General features: G+C 44.8%; 2 protein-coding genes across 2 annotated transcripts in view; both read left to right on the plus strand.

Moving 5' to 3' along the window:
• Nucleotides 1–1,517: 1,517 nt before the first annotated feature.
• On the plus strand, nt 1,518–7,654 carry EXOSC2 (exosome component 2). Its single transcript, XM_026712598.2, has 10 exons — nt 1,518–1,688; nt 3,065–3,166; nt 3,772–3,817; nt 4,222–4,311; nt 4,686–4,751; nt 5,349–5,417; nt 5,636–5,812; nt 5,998–6,126; nt 6,380–6,476; nt 7,158–7,654. Exons 1-9 carry the CDS (start codon nt 1,558–1,560, stop codon nt 6,458–6,460), a joined length of 891 nt encoding a protein of 296 aa, XP_026568383.2. The 5' UTR covers nt 1,518–1,557; the 3' UTR covers nt 6,461–6,476; nt 7,158–7,654.
• Nucleotides 7,655–10,499: 2,845 nt separating this feature from the next.
• ABL1 (ABL proto-oncogene 1, non-receptor tyrosine kinase) overlaps nt 10,500–17,665 on the plus strand; it is a 58,742-nt gene continuing 51,576 nt past the window's right edge. The window contains exon 1 of the mRNA XM_087914303.1: nt 10,500–11,088. Within this exon, the coding sequence (XP_087770429.1) occupies nt 10,950–11,088 (139 nt within the window). The 5' untranslated portion in view covers nt 10,500–10,949. The remainder of the gene's footprint in view (nt 11,089–17,665) is intronic.

Below are 17,665 nucleotides of genomic sequence, written 5' to 3' on the forward strand. Positions count from 1 at the left end.
CCTTCCACAAAATCTTCCAATTCTGTGATTCTATGAATCTATAAATCTATGAAATTCAAATTGGCCAATGTACAAAAGTATATATTTAGCGCGCACACACACACACACACACACACACACACACTGTATATTGTCTTCGGTGGACTCTTCCAAAGGAAGGAAAGTACACTTACAACCATTTGTTTAATGAGATCCAAAGTTATAAAGGCAATGAAAAAAGTAACTTATGACCGTTTTCCACACTTACAACCTCCATGATCATGTGATCAAAACTGAGATGCTTGGCAGCTGGTTCACATTTATGACGGTTGCTGCATTACATGATCCCCTTTTGCAAACTTCTGACAAGCCACGTTCACTTAACAACTGTGTTGCTAACTTAACAACTGGCGTGATTCACTTAAGAACTGTGGCAAGAAAGGTCATAAAACGGGGCAAAACTCAACTGATTCACTCATGTGCTTAAATAAATTTAACAGTAGATCGGAGGAAATAAAGCATATCCTCTCAATGGACACTAGAGGGCGACAGAGCACCGCTTTTCAAATAGGCCCAGAGCAGGACCTCAAGGGGGACTGGGCTCTGTTAACCCCCAAGAGGAACAGTCTAACGAAAAGTGAAATAAAAGTTAGGTTTCTGGTTCTCAAGCATCCGTGCAAACGCAGGGCATCTCTAGCAAATTGGCAGATGGGACGGGTCGCCCAGCCCTTCACTCTGCCCATGCTCAGGGGCACTTTCGAAGGAAGACTTCCGGAAGAAGAGAGAAAACCCGTCCCACTTTACATCGAGGGGAGCTGGAGAGAGTTTCCTTCTTGGGAATCGACCTCAGCGAAGAGCTTACCTGGAAAACCAACACAACCCAGGTGGGCAGACAGGCCCAACAGAGACAGCTGCGGATAGAAAGGCACAACCGAGGGTGATGAGCACAGCACAGAACATTGTGGGCTGTTCCCTGATACCGCTAGAGAGGATCTTGCTAGGGCTCGCTGCCTTAGAAGAGTTTGAAAATCCTCAGGGACGACTCCCATCCCGGTCAGCCCTTCTTCACTCTCCTATCATCAGGTAGAGGATAGAGAAGCACAGCCAGCCACACCAACAGGCTGAAAAACCATTTCTACCTGTCAGACTCCTGGACAGAAAATAATTCCATGTCAACATAGTTGGATAGACCTTGGAGGTCTTCTAGTCCAGCCACTGCTGGACTGCTCAAGCAGGAAATCCTATAAATACCATTTCAGACAAGTGACTGTCCGGTCTTGGACGCAATCAGGCTGTCCAAACTGGGAGTGAGGTGGGGATTCAGTGCGCCCCTGACCCTAATCCAAGCTGCCCATGGCGAGAAGCCCATGGCTTTTCTCTTTTTTGCAAAAGGGGGGGCCCTGCTGAAGGCAGCGACCCCCCCTCCTTTTCCCAGCGCCGCCAATGGAAGCCGGAGCTGTCCATTCTGCGCTCGCAACCCTTTCCTCTAGAACCCGCCCGGAGTAGACATGGCGGCCGCAGAGGCCGCGCGATGGTTCTGCGCCTGCGCGGCGGCCGTCCGGTGTGCCTTCAACCAAGATGGCGGGAGTGGAGTTCAGGCTCCCCGCAGCGCGGAAGCGTTTACCGTCCAACCTGCCCCGGAGCAGCGGCGGGGACCGGGATTTAGTGGCCCCCGGGGACACCATCACCACGGACCCGGGTTATATGCGGTGAGGGCGTATAATGCACTTCCTCCGCGGGGCTGCAATGGAGCCCAGGGTGCGCTCTGCACGTGCTCAGGAGCCCCCTTGGGTCTTGCGATGCTCCGCACGTGCAGAGGACTCGCCCCCCTCCCTCCCACTCTCCCATCGCTCCAGGACCCTTTTGCATTCTGCTGCAAGAAGGGGAGGCGAGAGGGCTCCTGAGCATGGGCAGAGAGCACGGAGCCACCCTTGACAGGTGGCCAAAGGGGCTAGGTGGGTGGGTGGGTTTTCCTGGGGTAGCAGGAGAGGCTGCATGAAGGAGGGTGGGCTGCATTGGGTTTCCCAGCATGCAGGTTTGGAAAGATTTTGCAGAAAAGACATTTGCAAAAGTTTTATCTATTGCCTATCATTTTTCTGTCTATCCATGTTGATCTTTCTCTCTCTCTCTCTCCATCTCCATGTCTATCTTAATATCTATCTATCTATATCTATCTATATCAACTACTTCTATCTATCCATATCTAATAACTACCTCTATATCTATCTTATATATATCATGTATATTTTCTATCTTATATCATGTATATCATCTATCTCTGTCTTATAACTACATCCATCTATCTATCTATCTATCTATCTATCTATCTATCTATCTATCTATCTATCTATCTATCACTACATCTATGTATCTATCCATTCACTCACCTATCATCTTTCTCTATCCTCTGATTATCTTCATCCATCTGTCTTCTATCTATTATATATATCTGTCATTTATTTGTCATCTATCTGAGTTCTCTGAGTTCCTTGGTTCTTGTTTTGCAGAACTTTCATGACCCAAACTAGGTAACATCATCAGTGATAGAAGGCAGTTGGGGTTGTGGAGAGGAAGAGGAGGAAGAGGACTGTGGGGTCCTGGGTCCTCTTTGAACTCGGTTGTGTTTGAGGCCCAAATGTGTTAAGTGAGACCTTTGTTTTGCCCCATTTTATTATCTTTCTCACCACCGTTGTTAAGTAAATCACTGCAGTAGTTCAGTTAGCAACATGGTTGTTAAGTGAATCTGGCTTCCCCATTGACTGCTTGTCAGAAGGTCGCAAAAGGGGATCGTGTGACCCCAGGGCACTGCGACCGTCATAAAAGCAAATCAGTTGTCAAGCATCCAAATGTAAATCACGTGAGCATGGGGAGGTTTCAACGGTCATAACCCTGAAAAACGGTCAAAAGTCATCTTTTTCCAATGTCATTGTAACTTTGAACAGTCACTAAACAAATTGTTGTAAGTCAAGGACCAGTAGTCTGTCTGTCTGTCTATGTATCTATTCCAAAACAATGTACAACAATCCGTGTAGTTTTTTTTTCTCAGTTCCCCTCTGTTCATTTTCTTTCTATTTGGTTTTGCTAGGGGTCATGGAACTTACCTGGGGGATGAGAAGCTGATTGCTTCGGTAGCTGGAGTTGTCGAGAGAGTGAACAAACTGGTGTGTGTCAAAGCATTAAAAGCCAGGTGAGAAAAAGAATTTGTGCTCAAAATATATGATCCTGTGATGACCCAGGGTGGGATACAAAATAAACACAGTCACAAAAAACAGGTGAAGCCCCTTTTATTCCTTCGCTTTGCTTCCAAGCTCCAAATATCCTTGACGGAAGACAAAAAACTCCCACGCAAACAGTTACAAGAAGGAGGAAAAAAAGGAACACAAACCAGGCAAGATAAGGGCTGGAGGATGTCCACAGATAACACACACTAGGAAGGATGCCAAACTCAGAGAGGAACCATATATATATATATATTGATAGCATGGCTGGCTGGGGGAATTCCAGGAGTGGAGATTCAGGCATCTTAAAAGTTACTAAATTGAGAAATACTGAGCTAAGCTTGTAAATTAAATTCATAATTCTCAATAGAGGGCTTTGAAGTGTCTGCTTGGTTATTGTAGCTCTGAGCTTTTCTTTCTGTTCTAGTTTTGACCTCTGATTTAATGCTGAAAAGCAACCCATAATCTCAAGGGATTTTTAAAGATTAGCACATTTATTATGGCATAAGGTTACACGTTTCTCCCTTTAGCTGGGGAATTATTGAATAATGTTTCCTTTTGATTTTCTTGGCAGGTACAATGGTGAAGTTGGAGACATTGTGGTTGGGCGAATTACAGAGGTAATATTTTCATTTAAACATCCCTCCCTCCCTCCCATCTTCCTTCCTTCCTTCCTCCCTCCCTTCCTTCCTTCCTCCCTTCCTTCCTTCCTTCCTTCCTTCAAATATGCAGAACTGAAAGAATTTTGTAATTATTTCCAGTGGAGGTTTTGAAGTTTTTTTTTTTAAGCACCATGTTTCTATTGCTTTTCTGTCCTGTTGATTTGTCCACTGCATGGAACAATTTGTTAGGAATGTAAAATATAGGATAATAACTTCAAAAATAATGTCTGCCGAGGAATTGGTGTGGTTTAAGACAACCCATTGTAAGTCCAGTGCCTGCCAAATATTTCCTCTTTCAGCTCTTTGGATGGATAGCATTTTGAAGAAGTTTGGATATAATTATATATATATATATATTTTAGGTTCAACAGAAACGATGGAAGGTAGAGACCAACTCTAGACTAGAATCTGTGCTGTTGCTCTCATCCATGAATCTTCCCGGTGGAGAGTTGGTGAGTGTATTCTCAGATGGTTGGAAATGCTGTTTTCATTGAGAAATGGATGGAATTTATATGGAGGGTTGTTTTGGGAATCCTGTTTAGTTTTGGGAATGTGGCTCGAGGCTCATGATTTAATTGGAGTAACTGCCGGAATCCTGACATTCTGATTACAGTTGCTAACTTAGTAACTGCACCAGAGACAAAATTCCTTGCGTGTCTAAATTGGGTCTCCAACCTTGGCAACTTTAAGCCTGACGGACTTTGTTGGCTGGGGAATTCTGGGAGTTGAAGTCCGCCAGGCTTAAAGTTGCCACAGTTGGAGACCCCTGGTCTACATCACACTTGGCCAAATAAAGTATTCAATTCAATTTGTTTTTATTCCCCAGAGACGTCGATCTGCAGAAGATGAGTTGGCCATGAGAGATTTCCTCCAAGAAGGAGACCTTGTCAGCGTATCCTTTTGGGGGGGGAAAGTGAAAAGAAAATCTCTTTTAGAATCTTGTTCTGACCCCATTGATGATGGAGCACGGGTGCCCATATTCTCTGGGGATGATGGGATCTGCGTTCCATCCCTCCTGCAGGTCTGGTGACTGCTGAACATTTTTATATTTGTGTGAAAAGCCTTGTTTGCTGGGCTCCTGCGCCCCATGTAATTTATATATATAAAAGCAAAATGCCACTCGGGCATCATCGCAAAATCTCCAGAACTGTAAAGCCTACAAACTTGAAATTGGGCCCGTATGTTCCTCTTGGCTTCTAGGTGCTCACAAAGAAAGGATTTTTCGAAATGACCATCAGAGCACTATGTTATTATTATTAACACGCTCTGATGCTAAGGAGTTCCACTCCCCCTTCCCACCTGAAAAGAAATCTCTTCCAAATGCAAAACACAAGCAGAGGAGAGGAATTTCAGTTTCACAGCATCAACCAGCCGTCACTCTGGAAGGAGAAGTTTGAATAAGTTCAGCCCTTTGTCTTCATATTTATCTGGGGGTAGAAATGCCGGGGAAATCCAGGTGCAGTTTTATTTCCTTAAATGCTCCCGGCAGGCTGAAGTCCAAGCGGTGTTTTCCGACGGGGCGGTCTCGCTGCACACTAGAAGCCTCAAATACGGAAAGGTGAGCTTAATGTTTTCTTAATGCGTTGAGAGAGGTCTTCGTAACGGGGAGCAGGAATGACTTTCGGGAACAGGAGGCAGAGCTGCAATCAAGGCCACCCAAAAAGCAACAAATATTCTTCATATATCAAATATATAATATATATATTTTTCCCCCAGCCAGCTGACCCACCCCCCTCACCCTTTTATATTCCCCATGGCCTTCGTTTCTCTTTCCAGCTTGGCCAGGGGGTCCTAGTCCAGGTCTCTCCATCCCTGGTGAAACGCCAGAAAACTCACTTCCACGACTTACCGTGTGGGGCCTCCGTCATCCTTGGTAACAACGGCTTCATCTGGATTTATCCCACCCCTGAGCAGAAAGAGGACGAGGCTGGGGGCTTTGTGGCTAACCTGGAGGTGAGTTGAAGGTTTGGGAAGAGGAAGGAAGGAAGGAAGGAAGGAGAAAAGGAAAGAAAGAGCAAAGGGTGGACTTTTTCAGCGCTGTCATAACTTTGAACCATTGCTGAATGAAGGTCGTAGGTGGAGGACTATCTGTGTGCACCAAGCATGGAAGTGCTCAGGTTCTGTGTCCATCTTTTCAGCCGGTGTCCCTGGCTGACCGCGAGGTCATCTCCCGCCTCCGAAACTGTATCGTGGCTCTGGTTTCCCAGAAGATGTCTTTGTACGATACCAGCATCCTTTACTGTTACGAAGCATCTCTTCCTCACCAGGTAGAGGCTCTCTCTCTGGTCTTGGGCACCAGGTCTCAACCCTCAAGGTTACGGGTTGGGTCTCACACCCAAGTCCTTGGGGCAGCCTTCGGAAGCAGGGAGTTTTTCTCAACCTTGGCCAGGGGGAGACGGCTGGACTTCAACTCCCACAGGGGTCGCCCGGCAGGAAAGCCAGTTAGCAAGGGGGCTTGCAAGCCAGAGGTGGTGGAAGAGGGAAGCGTGACATTTATCTGGATGTCTCCTTTCCTTGCAGATCAAAGACCTTCTCAAACCAGAAGTGGTGGAAGAGATTGTGTTGGAGACACGCCAGAGACTCTTGGAGCTGGAAGGATGATGGTAGCAAAGGAGGGGTGAGGAATGGCAAGGATTCCTTCCTTCCTTCCTTCCTTCCTTCCTTCCTTCCTTCCTTCCTTCCTTCCTTCCTTCCTTTCCAACTATCAATAACTCCTTCCTTCCTTCCACGCACCCATCTCATCCTTCTTCCCATCTTTCCTTCCCTCCCTTTCCTCCATCTTTTCTTCTTTCTTTTCTTATCCCATTCCATCCCACCCCTCTCTTCCACCCCTCTCCTTCCCTCCTTCCTTCTTTTCCCAACCATCAATAACTCCTCCTTTCCTTCCACCCGCATCCATCCATCTCATCCTTCTTCCCACATGTCCTTCTTCCCCTCCGTCCTTTCCTCCTTTTCTTCCATCTTCTTTCTTTCCTTATCCCATTTCATCCTACCCCTCTTTTCCTTCTTCCACCCATCTCCCTTCCTTCCTTCCTTCCTTCCTTCCTTCCTCGTGCGGCCTGGTTGGGGTCCCCCCATTGTAGACCAAAAGGAGCAGTGGTCCCTTTGTCAATTCTTCTTCTTCTTCTTCTTCTTCTTCTTCTTCTTCTTCTTCTTCTTCTTCTTCTTCTTCTTCTTCTTCTTCTTCTTCCTCCTCCTCTTCCTCTTCTTCCTCTTCCTCCTCTTCTTCTTCTTCTTCTTCTTCTTCTTCTCTCTCTCTCTCTCTCTCTCTCTCTCTCTCTGTGAATAACATCAAAAGCTCAATCGTCTCCTGCTGCATGACATCTTAACCTGGAAATATCATTGAGGAAGAGTCTAGACTCAACAGGAAGGATGCGTAGCAAAGAAGAGCTACCCTAAGTCTCATCCTTCTTTTCCTCAAACAATATCTCTCTACATTCCAGTTTTTTTAATTCCTTCTTTTTGGAACTTTGCTCCAGCGTTTGTCCCTAGCCTGACAAAATACTTGGTTTTGAAGTTCAGCGTCGATCGAAAACCCAAAAATTGCACAAGAAAGAGATTTCTTAAGCACAGAACCGTTCATTAGCACGAAAAGGACGTGATCTTAAAAAAGAGAAGCTACCCAATTTCTGTGCCATTTATGTCTCTCCTGTTTAAACGGTGAATCTTAATGAAAGAAAAATTAATCTTAATTAGAGAAAATGTTACAAGCCGCCTGGAATCACCTTTGAACGAGTTGGAAGGGTGTTTTAAATGTGTTGAATAAATAAATAAACTTTTACATTTCTATTTTTACGTCGTGGGTTCGGGCAGCTGAGAGAATTAGTCCCTCTGCTTTTTGGGGCAACAAATTGGAATTGCTGTTTTTGCAAACTTTGCCTGGGTTCAAATTGTGGGTGCTGCAAAAAAAGGGGGGGTTGTGTTGAATTCGGAGAGAAACCAAATTCCCAAATTGTGTTCCATTTGCTCAGTCCTTTGGAAGAGGCAAGGATATTTTCTTGGGTCATCGGTTGTGAAGGTGGCCCAGCAAATTCCTCGAATTTTGTAGTAGCTGCAGTAGCTGAATGAAGCAATGAACGGTTAAGTCAAATAGGTTTTAAAAATCCCCTTTCTTCCTCCTCTCTATGGGTTAAGAGCACCAAGTTAGAAATCTAGAGGCTCTGAGTTCTAATCCTGCCTTGGACGCAAAGCCAACTGGGTGACCTTGGTGCCAGCCACACACACTCAGCCCTAGGAAGCAGGCAATGGCAAATTGCAAATTGCCATTTCTGAAATCTTGCCAAGGTTTTATTTTTCCAATTTTTGTCGTGAGAAATCAAGACTTAACCTGCATCAACCCTGCCTTAAAAAAATAAAATAAAAGTAAAATATGTCGTCTTTCCCTTCTGGATGAAAATGACAGGAGAAAAAAATAAATAAATGGAATTTGTCTGCCTGGTTTTAAGGTGCAATTCGCCACAATTTATTGTTTCTACTTTTAAAAAGGGTTTTGTAGAAATTCATTACTGTTGCATCAGGACTTCAAAACAAAAATAGACTAAGGATACATTTGTTTATTTAGATGTTAAACTTGTTTATTATATAATTTTTAGGATTCACTTTTGTGACAGTTAAGGCAGGACTTCCAAAAAAAACAAAACAACAGAAAACCAGCACTGGGATGCATTAGTTTCTTACGTTTTTTTAATATTTTTAAACGGGTGATTTGCTACAGAGATTTAGCTTTTAATTACAAATTAAATAAAATATAAATCTCTTTGTTAAAAGAGACGTCTGGGCATCCCTGGCGGAGGATGATGGGTACCAGGGCCCAACACAACAAAATGAGAATCGGGTTGGGAAAAGGCTTTGGGCTGAGGAGAATGGGATTCTTTGCTCAGCGCTGTGGATGATGGGGGTTGTAGTCCAGCGCCCTTGAGGTAAAGAGAGGAGAGGATCAGCCCCGGCTTGGGGATGATGGACAATGGAGGAGGATGGCAGTGGAGGGTGGGAGTCCTTGTGCCCAGCCCTGTGCACAATGGGGGCTGTAGTCCAATGCCCACGAGGGGTTAGGGGGTCGGCCGGCTGGGGATGATGGGTGATGGAAAACACAGGCAGGTGAATAGTGGCAAAGCTGCACACACGACGCTCGGCGAGGACGGCAGTGGAGGATGGGAACCTTTGTCCAGCTCGGTGTCCTTGAGGTAAAAGAGAAGCGGGGGGAGAGGGGGGGGCGTCTTTTCTGCCGGCTGGGGATGATGGAACCCGCCTTGCGGCGGCGGCGGCGGCAGGGGAGGATGGGCTGGCGGGCTCAGGCGCCCACCCACCCACCCACCCAGCCCCCGGCCTTGCCTGGCTCTCGCTCGCCGGGCTGCTCCTCCTCCCGCTGCTGCCGGGCGCCGCCCTCGCCCTCCCGCCGGCCCTCCGCAGCCATGGCCGCCGCCACCGCCGCTCCGGCTGCTCCCTAGGCCGGAGATCCCGCCGGACGACCCCGCTGTGGCTCCCTCCAGCAGCTCCCGGCACCTTCGGCTCCTCTTCCGCTGGCCTCGCCGCCCTCCGGGGCTCCTGTTTCCTTCCCTCCTTCTCCCTCCTCCCGCTCCTCCCTCGCCCCTCTCTTTTCCTTTATCTCCTCCCTTCCTCCCTCTCCTTTCCTCCTTTTTCTCTTTCTCTCCTTCTTTTCCCCTCAACCTTCTTTCCTCGGCTTCACCGTTTCGTTTCAGCTCCTTTTCTTTTCTTTTCCTTTCACTTTCCCTTTCCCACTGCCTCACACTTTCCTTCCTTCCTTCCTATTTTCGTCCCTTCCTTTTTTCTTTTCATTGGTCCCTAATTTTCTGATCTCAGCTTCTGACACATTTTTATTTCCTTTAGTTTTTTTTCCTTCCTTCCTTCCTTCCTTTTCCTTTTTTCCCATTAGTCCCTAATTTTCTGATCTTAGCTTCTGACACCTTTTTATTTCCTTTAGTTTTTTCCTTCCTTCCTTCCTTTTTTCTTTCCATTGGTCCCTAATTTTCTGATCTTAACTTCTGACACATTTTTATTTCCTTTAGTTCTTTCTTTCTTTCTTTCTTTCTTTCTTTCTTTCTTTCTTTCTTTCTTTCTTTCTTTCTTTCTTTCTTTCTTTCCTTCCTTCCTTCCTTCCTTCCTTCCTTCCTTCCTTCCTTCCTTCCTTCTTCCCCACTTTTTCCCAATCCTGTTTTTTCCTTTAACCTCCCACAGCATGATTCGAGGGGACCCCTTCAGACCTCCATTCTCAGGCTCCAAGTTCACCTGCCGCTGCTGATATGATGCTGGACCCCCATTTCAAGAGCTGACCGATCCCCCCCCCCCAAACACCTGCTTTTGAGGACAACCTGGCCAGCACTGACCTGAGATGACCCTTCATGGCAACGCTTCCTTTCACCTCTTTCGCTTTCCGTCTCTTTGGACTAACCTCCTTCCTTCCTTCAAGCACTTACAAATGTTTTGCTTCTCAGATACATCTGATCGTGGCTGGGTTTATTGAATTTATCCGCGAATATCGCCGCTTTTTCACGGTTTGGTCCTTGAAATGCCTCCTCCCCCCGCATCAATTCTCAATTTATCTTCCTAGGAAATGTCCAAAGAACAGAATTGGGGCAGAAACAACAATCGAATGATGGTGGGGACCCTAAATGTTCGCATCGGACCTAACAGAACTGAATCCTTTTTCTTGCCTTCCTGTTACAGATGACAATTTGGGGGCTTTTATGCAGGGCTGGTGAACGACCAAAACACAAAAACAATTACAATTCTTGGACTCTGCTTTGATTCCGTTGGAATAAATACTTGAAGCCGCGGGGACTTGGCCTGCACTATGCCAGAAAAAAGGGACTTTTCTGTGGCTGTCTTTGTGCAATCTGATGAGCTCACCTTACCACAGGTGAAGTTGCAAGAAGGAGCGAAGCTGGACCCTTTAAAATCCGGCCTGCTGACCGGATGGAAGTTTGCAAATTTACGCAGGGCTGAAAGGAAGGACGAGAGAGCGAGAGAAAAGCGTGCTTTTGTTTTCACCCCCTCGCTTTGAAAGGCGACGCTGAAATTTCCCTGCCCTGTTTGGGAAGCCGGGCTGTGTGTCCCGTGGGAGGAACAATCTATGGGTCAGCAACCTGGAAAAGTCCTGGGCGAGCAACGGAGGCCGAGTCTTCCCGCCTTGCACTTTATCAAGGGTGGGGTGAAGAAGGAAGCACCCCCAAAGCAAGGGGGCACCCATTGCAACGTCTTTCTAGAACACGGTAAGAAGCCTGGTTTGTTTTGACCAGGGTAGGTGGGTTCTCAAGACCTCCTTAACCTGGCCAGGTGAATTTCCATGGGGGGATGGAGGAAGAAGGGGGCTGAGCCTTTAAGACTGAATCTCCACTAGACCTCCACTCACGACCATGATTTGAACTGGCAACGGCCCTGAAAAAAAAAAAAGGGATTTACGGCCATTATTTCACACTTACGACCGTTGCAGCCATGGTTACATGATCGAAATTTGGGCGCTCGGCTCATATTTATGACGGTTGCAATGTCCTGGGGTCGTGTCATTTCCCCCTTTTGCGACTGTCTGACCAACAGGGTAGCCAGAATCATTTAATAACTCTACAGTTCTCTTAACGACGGCAGAGATTTACTTAACAAACCGTGTCACACACACACAAAAACACATCATAAAGTCAGCTGCGACTCACTTAACCTGGCTTAGCAATGGGAATTTGGGTCCTAGTGTTTGTCGTAAGTCAAGGACTTCCCTGTTTGTACATAATAGCTCCCACGCTGTTTGCATTTTTGTGTTACTCAAACCAGGTTTGAAAGAGAAGGAGGCCGTGATCACACATGTGAAAGGACGCTTGTTTGTGGCCTAATGTCACGATATGAAAGCTTGTGCCCTACACCTGTGATGTTTAAACTGGTTCAACCCCCAAAGTCATTCAACAAACTGTGGTTAACCTAAATAATGGCTTGAGCAATTGTTTGAACACAGTCGGTCTCTTGAGGTAGTTTTCAGGTTGGCCTGAAGAATGAAGGAAAAGAACAAAAACTTTGCCTGTGGTTATTGTGGGGAAAAAAAAAAATTTGAATAAACGAAGAAAAGGAAGTTGTGCAGATGCAACCCCGCTCTCCGTAAACTATCACAAACTTGGGATTTGTATGATACATGAAAACAACCGCAACAAGAGTTAGTGCGATCTCCTTGTTGAATTACTTCTGAGTGGGGTTTAATTTGCTTTCATTGCAAGCCTGGAAATAAAAAGATTTGAGCTACTTAGTAATCATTGAATCAGCCGGGTGATTAGTTTGGCTCCAGACACATCTCCCTTATTTATTTATTTTATTAATTTATCTCTTCCTATATATATTTATCTCTTCCTATATATATATATATATATAGGAAGTTAATTCCCGCTTCTCGAGTCAGCTGAAACCTGGGATGGCGGCAGGAAAGAGAATCGGGGTTTTGGGAACTGTAGGAGTTGGAAAATTGAATTTTGGGCGGATTAATTAAAACACTTTCATAAGGGGAAGGTGTGTGTGTGTGTGGGGCTTCTCAAATTAGCTTAAGGGAGAGAAGAAAATGGGACAGTGGTTTGGTTATTGGCTGGGCTGAATCATTTTGGCTTGATCTGGATTGGGCATGCTTGGTTTAGGGCGTTGTGGCTTGCAAACCAGGTTTGTGGTATAACATGATGTGAGACAGCACTTTGCAAAGCAAACCATGATTATTTTAAAGCTGGATTGTGGAGAGAGCCCTTCTGGGACTGTTGGAAGAAGAAGAATCTTATTTTTTTGTTTTTCCCTCTCCTGTTCTTGTCCTTTTTGCAAACATGGCAAACCTGACATTGGTGGGTGTTTTTGAGTTTTTTCCTTGATTAACAAATACATTTCCACCTCAGAGCTTTCAAGCTGCTTGAAAACCAAGATGATCTTCTTCTTCTTCTTCTTCTTCTTTCTTCTTCTTCTTCTTCTTCTTCTTCTTCTTCTTCTTCTTCTTCTTCTTCTTCTTCTTCTTCTTCTTCTTCTTCTTCTTCTTCTTCTTCTTCTTCTTCTTCTTCTTCTTCTTCTTCTTCTTCTTCTTCTTCTTCTTCTTCCTTCTCCTCCTCCTCCTTCTCCTCCTCCTCCTCCTCCTCCTTCTCCTTCTCCTTCTCGTGTTCACATGACTTCCACAGACCTCTTTCCGCCTCTTTCTCAGCTTCGGCTGTCCTCTTGCAACCATGGGACGATGGCTCAACCCAGCCCATCCTGGGTCTTTGCGAGGAGGCGAACTTTTGACTTTGGTTTCTCTTTAATTCATGGGTTCAGAGGAGGATCCGTTTTCCCAAATTAATTCTGTAAACAGCTGCCCAAGCCAAGCCTCGGCCTTGCGGTTCGACTCTCTGGTTTGTGTGTCTCATTTTTGGCAGCCTCATCCTCTTCTCCAGGGAGACCTGGACTACGTCCGAAATCTTGAATTATGGATTGCTTTGTGGTTTGATCCTTTCGTAAGAAGCACAGAGAAGCACGTTTGATTCTCTGTCTTGTTTCTCAGGGATGTTCTCGCTAGGATTAACTTTTCCTACCTTAAAAACGCACTTCTTGTGGTCCAAACGCACAAAGTCTAATAAGCACGCCCACAAAAACACACAATTATCCTTTCATTTGGATAGCCAGCAGTGTTCTTCTTGCCTCTTGATTATGTGGGTAGTTAAGACTCTGGGTTTGAGTTACAGATAATTTCCACCAAGTGGGATAACGGCAGAAGCAAATATAAGATTGGTGCCTTGGGTTTCAGCCAGTCCACGTTGCCCTGGTGTGACTCGGAGTTCACAAGGCGGTTAAGGTTATCTTGGCATCTGAAAGATTTAAAAAGGATGAAGGGGAAGTGATTTATTTATTTATTTTAAATTGGCTTCCTGGCGACGACACAGATAAATTCATCTTGATGTTTCTGGCAGGGGCTTAGAAGGATTTTTCTTTGCAATATTTTTCAGCTTTCTTTTTAGTATTTTCCCCCCCTACTGTTGGGATCTCTTGGTGGTGTTCTTTTCACTCCTAATCTAAAGGTGGAATTTTCCTTCAAGGGGCAATAAATTTCCTTTCAGTTCTAATATTACTGCTAAAAGTTTATCATAGTAACATTGGTCTAACAATGGAACAATCCATCATTGGAGATGATGGCTTCTCCATCTCTTCAGTTCGCTAGTTCTCAAAGAGAGTCTTACTGATTTGTGGAGGGTTGGACTAGATAACCCTTGGGGATCCATCCAGCTCCACAACTTTATGCTTCTCTCTCTTTTGGAGGAGAGATTTTGAAAGTTGCAGGCAGAAAAAACTCCCGATCCAATAATTTTTAAGCCAACTCCATTTTCCTGTTGAAACAGACGCCTGGATGCTCTAACATCCATTTACTAAATGGGACATTTATCATTCTTTTGAAAGTTGCTTGCACTTTAATATCTTTGGTTGGGGAAAATCCTGGATTTTTTTCCCAGCAGAAATAAACTTCTGTAGCATCTCCTCAGCATATGTTGGTAAAAATTCTATTTATCCTAATTGATCAGGGAGGAAAGAAGTCTATAACTGGAAAGAGAGAAATAAGAAAAAAAAAACCTACACCAATTAAAGATCAGGCCAAACCTGGTTAAACCTCATGAGAACCATTGCCTGGTTTTACAAAATAATCTACCTGAATGGAAGCGGTGGTGGGTGTTGTTTTCTCTTTTTTTAATGCTTTTCAGTTATTTAAACCACCCAATCGCTCCCTGTTCAGCCTTGCTGTTTTATGAAGCTTTGCACGATAAATAACACCTTAAAGTAGAATTTTGAATTTTGAATTCCGGTTCTAAGAATGGCCAAGTTTGCACCTGGGCCTCGTAGCTCTTTCCAATTGCAGAAATGCTGGTGGGTTTCTCTCTTTTTTGAAAGAAAAGCAAAGTTGGTCAACTTTTATTCCTTCCGCTTTATATTCTTGTGGGTGCAGTTTAGTTCCTGTGGAAATAGATTTTTCTTCTAGCGATGTGCAGGCTATTAAGAAGAGTGATGGATGGCACACCAGATTGTAGCTTTCACAACTGTTGTTGGGATGTGAGATTTCACTGAGTTCACCTTAGTAGCTTTGATGGGTCGAACCTTGTACATTTTCACGTGGTGAAATTAACATTATTTGTTCCATGGATACAATGCCAGAGTTACACAAAGAGACTGATGGATGTTGATGTGCCTTTGATGTTATTATATATGTTGATAGCAGCAAGAATGCACAAAAATGGAAGGACGTTTTGATTGCTACAGTGGATAAATGGCTACCAAAGTTGATGGGATTAGCAGCGGTGGCTAAATTGACTATTTTGATTTAAAAAAGAAAAAGAATACAATTAACTTTGCTTTTACTTGGAAACCGCTTCTGGACAGGTGCAGAAAATAAAGCAAACCTTCTTTTTGGGTTTTGTTAATTAGATAGGTTTGTTGTTATAGAAATGACTAGTATATACAAGTTTGAGGTTTTATGTTACTATTGCATTATTCTACTGCACCAAAAGAAGAGTCAGAAGTCAATACTAATAGCCCAAGGATTTCTCTGTACCAGGAGAGATCTGACTTGTTAAATAAAACTTTTTTTTCCAAACAGTAGATTAAATCCTCTGTTCGATTTAATGGACGTTCTGATTTAACGGACCCCTTTTTCACACATTAGTCAATTTGTCCTTTAAGATACATTTAGCAAATAGCCCAACAGCCAAAGGACTTTTCATGCAAGGATTTTTCCACACCAGGAGAGATCCGACTTGTAAAAATAAATTTTTTCCCAAGACTATTCCGAACGATACTTTAGAGTTTTAAGAAGGCTCAGTGAATTGCATCATAGTTGAGATCCTCTTCCAACATTGCTGGAAATATGCAAGGTTAGGAAATTGTTTTTAAGTGAGTCAGACTGTGGGCTCAGATGCTGGGGAGGTCACATTGTCCCACAGTGACACTTTGCAGATTTATGACTGGAGCCTGTCTTAACTCCCCCAAACTGGAGATGCTGGATATTTAAGACAGAGGTCTTTCTATATGGGTGGGGGGCAGTTGGGGAGGGAAGGATTTCAGGCCAAAGCGCCCCTTAAGGAAACAAAACTGAAGTGAACGTCTTTCAATGAAATTAAATGGAACTTTGGTTACTGGTGGGCTATTGCTTAGAAAAGCTTGTAAATAACTTTGAAACGAATCCCCTGGGGGGGGGTTTATTTTAAGAGTAGCGGTGGTGGTGGGGTCACTTTGTCTCTTTGGTAGGCCATGCTGCAGAACACAGGCAAGGTCCTCCCACCCACTAATTTTCATTTTCTTTTGTGCTGATTGGATTGCGCCGTCCTCGACTTATGACCACAATGATCTGTTGCTAAGTGAAACGGTTCCTCGGTGAGTTTTGTCCCATTTTGTGACCTTCCTTACGTCTCAGCAGAATCAGAGCTGCATGGTGGTTAGGACAGCCAAACTCAATAAAAGACGCTTTAGCCTTCCCGTGAAGTCACTTCCTTAATAAGAATAAGAGAGTTGAAGTTGGAAGGGGACCTTGGAGGTCTTCTAGTCCAACCCCCTGCTCAAGCAGGAGATACTGTCCCAGTCCAAGCAAATGGTTGTCCAATCTCTTTTTAGAAACTTCTAGTATTGGAGCATATACAACTTCTGGTGGCAAGCTGTTCCACTGGTTAATGGTTCTAACTGTCGGGAAGTTCCTCCTTAGTTCTGGGTTGTTTCACTCCTTGATTAGTTTCCATCCGTTGCTTCTTGTCCTGCCTTTGGTGCTTTGGAGAATAGCTTGACTCCCTCTTCTTTTGGGGCAGCCCCTCAAATATTGAAAGACTGCTATCATGTCCCCTCTAGTCCTTCTCTTCCTTAAACTAGACAAACCCAATTCCTGAAACCGATTTTTGTACGTAATTCGTCTCCGTTCCCTTAATCTTGGTTGCTCTCGGCCTTTGTTTCTTGGTCTGGCCTACTTCCTGGGGCCGACCCACAATGAGGACTTGAAACGTGGTTCCTCCAGTTGCAGTCTGCTGACTTCATCCAGGTCGTTTAAAAAAAAAATGGTGTGACTTCCTCCTTGGATTTAACAACGTTATGTGAATAAGTACATTTGGCAACAATTTTTTTTTTTAGGAAGCATTACGTTCCTCACCCCTTGGCTTGGGAAAGGGTTCCTGGGCATCACACAACTCTCCCCCCCCAAAAAAAATTTTTTTCACAACGTGAAACAATTCCATTGGTTTAAACAGCGGATCCCCAAACACGGAAGATGCAGCCTGCATTTTCTAACCCCCTTCACCAAATTGGAGCTGCCAGGAGGGGAGGGTCTCTGCATTTTGGGGGGGGAGGGGAGTAGGGAGTTGGGGAAAGGGTCACCCCTGCAAAATGCACAGTCAGGCTTATAAATATTTATCCTTATCGCTGCTGAGTTGCACATTTGCTTGGGTTTGGCAGCAGCAAAGGAGAGGATAAATATATTGATTTTATTTTATTTCATTTTCTGTTTTTCCTGGGGAAGTGCTGAGCAAATACGTTCGCCGCTAGAGGAAGAAGGAATTCACGGTTCCCTTTGTCACATTTTGATCTGTTTCGTCTTCTCGGGATGAAACCGGTTTTCTAAAAAGCTTGAGAAATCCGGTGCAAAAAGCGTAGAGTTTGTTGGCTCACCCAAGTGAGATTTCCAGGATTGCAGACACGGGAAGTCCTCGACTTAAACCACAACCGAGCCCTGAATTTCTAAAATGGATAGATTAACAACCCCGTTGTTGACTGAATCCAGGTTGCCCTTTGACATTGCCCTATAGAGGCCGCCAGAGGGGATCATGTGACCTTGGGACGCTGCAA

This window comes from Pseudonaja textilis, chromosome 17 (genome assembly GCF_049901715.1).
Source record: "Pseudonaja textilis isolate UNSWEBS1 chromosome 17, rPseTex1.2, whole genome shotgun sequence".
Classification (NCBI taxonomy): domain Eukaryota; kingdom Metazoa; phylum Chordata; class Lepidosauria; order Squamata; family Elapidae; genus Pseudonaja; species Pseudonaja textilis.

What these genes read in the sequence shown, in the direction of transcription:
- EXOSC2 (XM_026712598.2), top strand. Translation starts at nt 1,558, where the DNA reads ATGGCGGGAGTGGAGTTCAGGCTCCCCGCAGCGCGGAAGCGTTTACCG. An exon ending in AAGAAGGAGACCTTGTCAGC is followed by an intron (nt 4,752 to 5,348) that starts GTATCCTTTTGG and finishes TGCTCCCGGCAG; the next exon opens with GCTGAAGTCCAAGCGGTGTT. An exon ending in GAAGCCTCAAATACGGAAAG is followed by an intron (nt 5,418 to 5,635) that starts GTGAGCTTAATG and finishes TTCTCTTTCCAG; the next exon opens with CTTGGCCAGGGGGTCCTAGT.